The following is a 3846-nucleotide window of genomic DNA, read 5'->3' on the forward strand; positions in this document are numbered from 1 at the left end:
GATGAAGTCATATACTGTGAAGTGAGATACTTCATATGTGAAAGAGTGTGAACTGTTGAATTAGATGTGAAGTAAGTTAGTGAAAGGAAGTACTGTGAAGAATAATACTAAATTGAAGAATTCTTCATATCTATTGAAGAATACCGGAAGTGAATTCTTCATAGATTGATAGTGAAAAGTAATAATACAAGTTAATACAGTGCAGTAGAAACATAGATTGAATATTGAATATAAAGCAATGAACTGAACAGAGAAATAAGAAAATACAACTTAGTGAAAGAAGTTGCAAGCTTTTATCATTGTTGTGACAGTATTTAAAGAAAAAAATGGAAGGTTCTAAATCTGAAAGGGAGTGCAGAAAATTAAGAAGGGATGCTATAAGAGAGCAATTACTAGAAAGAAATGAACAGGAAGATAGATTTCCTGCAGATAGTTATAGAACAAATACAGTAGAAGGTGGTGATAGAGATAGACATGAAAATGGCAATAGAAGATTACAGTCAGTTGATAGAAATGTTCAAGAATATAGAATGATAGACAGTAGTACTGAACAAAATAGAATACAAAATAGCATTCCACAAAGCCATTTGGAATCGAGACTTCCTAACGATGAATATAGATACAGAGGGATCGTGCAAGGGAGAGTAAACATGAATACAGGAAGAGAAACTATATATTCAGACGAAAGGCTAGCAGCAAGGAGAAAAAGTGTATCATTTGAAATGGACACACAGAATGTCGGTGATGATCAAACAGATATACTTCGAGATGAATTTCAGATACAGGATATTGATGATGAGAGCATAGACTTGTCAAAAGAAATGATGGATCTAGACAAGAAGCTGGATCTTTTGAAAAAGGAAAATGCTGACTTGTTAAGCCAAAATAGCACCCTCACAAGTAACAAGGGTTTAGAAGCAGGAATACATAGTGACTATTCCAAGACGGGTTCGTCAAGAAATACTGATACATATAAAGTAACAAGGAAAGATCCTTCACATGAAGAGTGTGATTACCGTGAAAGTATTGAAAGCGGAGTGCAAAATAGAGACATAAACGAAAACACAAACTTGAAGAAAGTTTCAGATAGAACAAGTATGTTTAATACAAGCAGTGCTACATATAAAGATAAAGTGCCAGATAGAGACAACACATATGACAAAAATAGATATAGTCAAAGCAATAGACAAAGTACAAGCCAGTATGCTGCTGCTGAAAATAAGTGTTATGAATTTGACATACACGATAGTGTGAAAGACTATGATAGAAGAGATGAAAGGCAACAATATCATTATCGAGATGAAACTGGACAAGGAAGTGGTGTCGATAATAGAGAACACAGATATAGCAACGTCAGCAGTAAACCATATTTTGGAGGAGATACTTATAAAAGTAATGAGAAATATACCACATACTATAGACAGAATAAAGAAGGAAATGTTGTCCCAGATTTAGTAGACATGCATGAACACGGGAATGAATATACAAGACATTACGAGTCTATCAAACTTGATGATTACAGAGGGAATAGAACTGATACAGTTAAGCCCAAGATTGAAGGTCTTAGTGACGCAACATATACCATGATTCCAAATGAATTTAGAAAATATAACTATAGAGAACAACAAACAATGGAAGAAGAAAGAGTAAGGTTGGAGACAGAAAGAGAAAGGATACTCTTACAAAGATTATACGAGCAAAACAGACAAATAGAGTACCAGACAGAAATCAAAGAACAAGAAGAAAGGCAGATAGCAGAAAGAGTTCGTAGATTGCAAATAGCAAAGGACGAATTGAATCAGAAGAGAGTTGAAAGAGAAAGACTTGAAAAGGAAATTCAGAAAAAGGTGGAGCTCGAAAGGCTTAGAACACAGAAGATTTTGTTACTAAAGGGCCAGGAAGAAGAATTATCAGACAAACGTAGAGCAGATACAGATAGAAAAGAATATATTCAGGATAACACAGCGAGTCAAGTCAGACAATTTCCAACATTAGACAGAAACATTAACCAAAGTGGGTTTGGAAAACCAAAAATTCCTTCATTTGATGGAAGTGACTTCAAAGTTTGGAAGATAGAGGTCGAATGCATTATTAAGAGTAGACTATATCCAGAGTATTTGATTGCTCAGACAATGAGAAATTCACTGAAGGGTCAGACTAGAAAAGTTCTTCTGACAATAGATCCAATGGCTGATTCTACAGTAATACTGAAGAAACTAGAAGATATATATGGCACTACACAGACTGAAGATTCAATCATGCAGGATTTCTTCAATGCTAAGCAAGAAGACAAAGAGACCACATCTGACTGGGCTTTAAGATTAGAAACGATTATGCAGTTGGCAGTAGAGACCGGTGAAATACCTGAAAGAAAAAAGAATGCCTTATTGAAACAAAGATTTTGGAAGGGTTTAAAAAGTGAAAAGCTCCGAAATAATACGAGAGTAACTTACGAATCTGACTCAACATTCGAAGTGTTACGGAAGAAAGCTAGAGTTGAAGAAGATGAAATAAAACGAACGTCAGCTGATGCAAGAAGTATGAAGCCAGTCAACACACAGAATACAGAACTAGATACTAACAAAGAAATACAAACTGGTCAGAAAGATGAAATACAATTACAACAACAGAATATGAAATCAGCTTCATATTACATGGACAAACAAATGAACATGATGCAATCACTGATGGATAAAATGAAAGAGCTGGAAAAGGAGATAGTTAACATGAAGAAAGAAAACAAAGAGCACGAAAGATCTGAGATCCCGAGTAACCAAGACACACAACGAGGCTATTCATATAGAGGAAGAGGAAGATATCAACGGGGATATAGACCATACTATAACCAGTACTATGGTCCACCAAGAAATAAATCATACAGAGACTACTATGACAGTAGAAGTCATAGATACAACGGTCCACCCCAAAGGAAAGATGAAGAGTCCAGTGATGCTTCAAAAGATGCCAAACAACCAAACAAGAATCCAGAACCCAAGAACGACAATTTAAACAAATAGATGCTTCCATCGCAGGGCATGATGTGAGCAGTAAAGATCAAAATTGCCCTAAACGTACCATCTTAGACAGACTTGTTGGGTCGTCCAATGAAACAACAATCCAAATTGAAGGCGTTACATCAAAAGCTTTAATAGACAGTGGTTCCATGGTCAGTTCCATTTCTAAAACGTTTTACGACAAATTACCCAGCAAACCTGTTCTACACAGTTTAGAAGACTTCGAATTGGAGGTTAAAACCGCAAATGGAACACTTGTAAATTACCTTGGGTATATCGAAGCTACAATAGAAAGCAAAACATTTTCACATGGCTCGGTTACAACTCTGTTTCTGGTAGTACCTACAACCGAATACCATCATAATGTCCCTGTGTTGATAGGAACAAACGTTATACGGGAACTCAAAGAAAACAATATTGAAGCAGAAGATACACCAGACGTATGGAAGTCAGCATTTATGTCAGTTGGTTCTGCATCAGTTGGTATCGTAACATCTACGCAACCAGTTACACTCAAGCCGATGGAAAGTAGAACAATAAGTGGGTTTGTACGCAAAACAAGAAATGTTGATGCAGCCGTCACTGAACCTATAGAAGACAACTTTCAACAGAAGTCCATAGTCTGTCCTCGTGTTGTACAACTCACGAACTCAGGAAAGACCGCACGAGTTCCAGTCAGAATATGTAATATATCAGCAAAGATTCTTAAACTTCCAGCTAAATCTGAAATCTGTCAACTGAATGAAGTAAAAATTATTAGACACGCAGACATTGGCAGTGATACATCAGAACCTGAAAAAGAAAACGAAAGCAACATTAGTGAAAACTTCTT

General features: G+C 36.0%; 1 protein-coding gene across 1 annotated transcript; it reads left to right on the plus strand.

The window, feature by feature from the left end:
• Window positions 1–326: 326 nt before the first annotated feature.
• LOC128558005 (reticulocyte-binding protein homolog 2a-like) lies at window positions 327–3017 on the plus strand. The gene has a single exon (XM_053546728.1). The coding sequence runs from the start codon at window positions 327–329 to the stop codon at window positions 3015–3017; it is 2691 nt and encodes an 896-aa protein (XP_053402703.1).
• The last annotated feature ends 829 nt before the right edge of the window (window positions 3018–3846 follow it).

Source organism: Mercenaria mercenaria, chromosome 6 (assembly GCF_021730395.1).
Source record: "Mercenaria mercenaria strain notata chromosome 6, MADL_Memer_1, whole genome shotgun sequence".
NCBI lineage: Eukaryota > Metazoa > Mollusca > Bivalvia > Venerida > Veneridae > Mercenaria > Mercenaria mercenaria.

Excerpts from the sequence above, each read along its gene's own strand:
- LOC128558005 (XM_053546728.1), top strand. The coding sequence starts at position 327 with ATGGAAGGTTCTAAATCTGAAAGGGAGTGCAGAAAATTAAGAAGGGAT.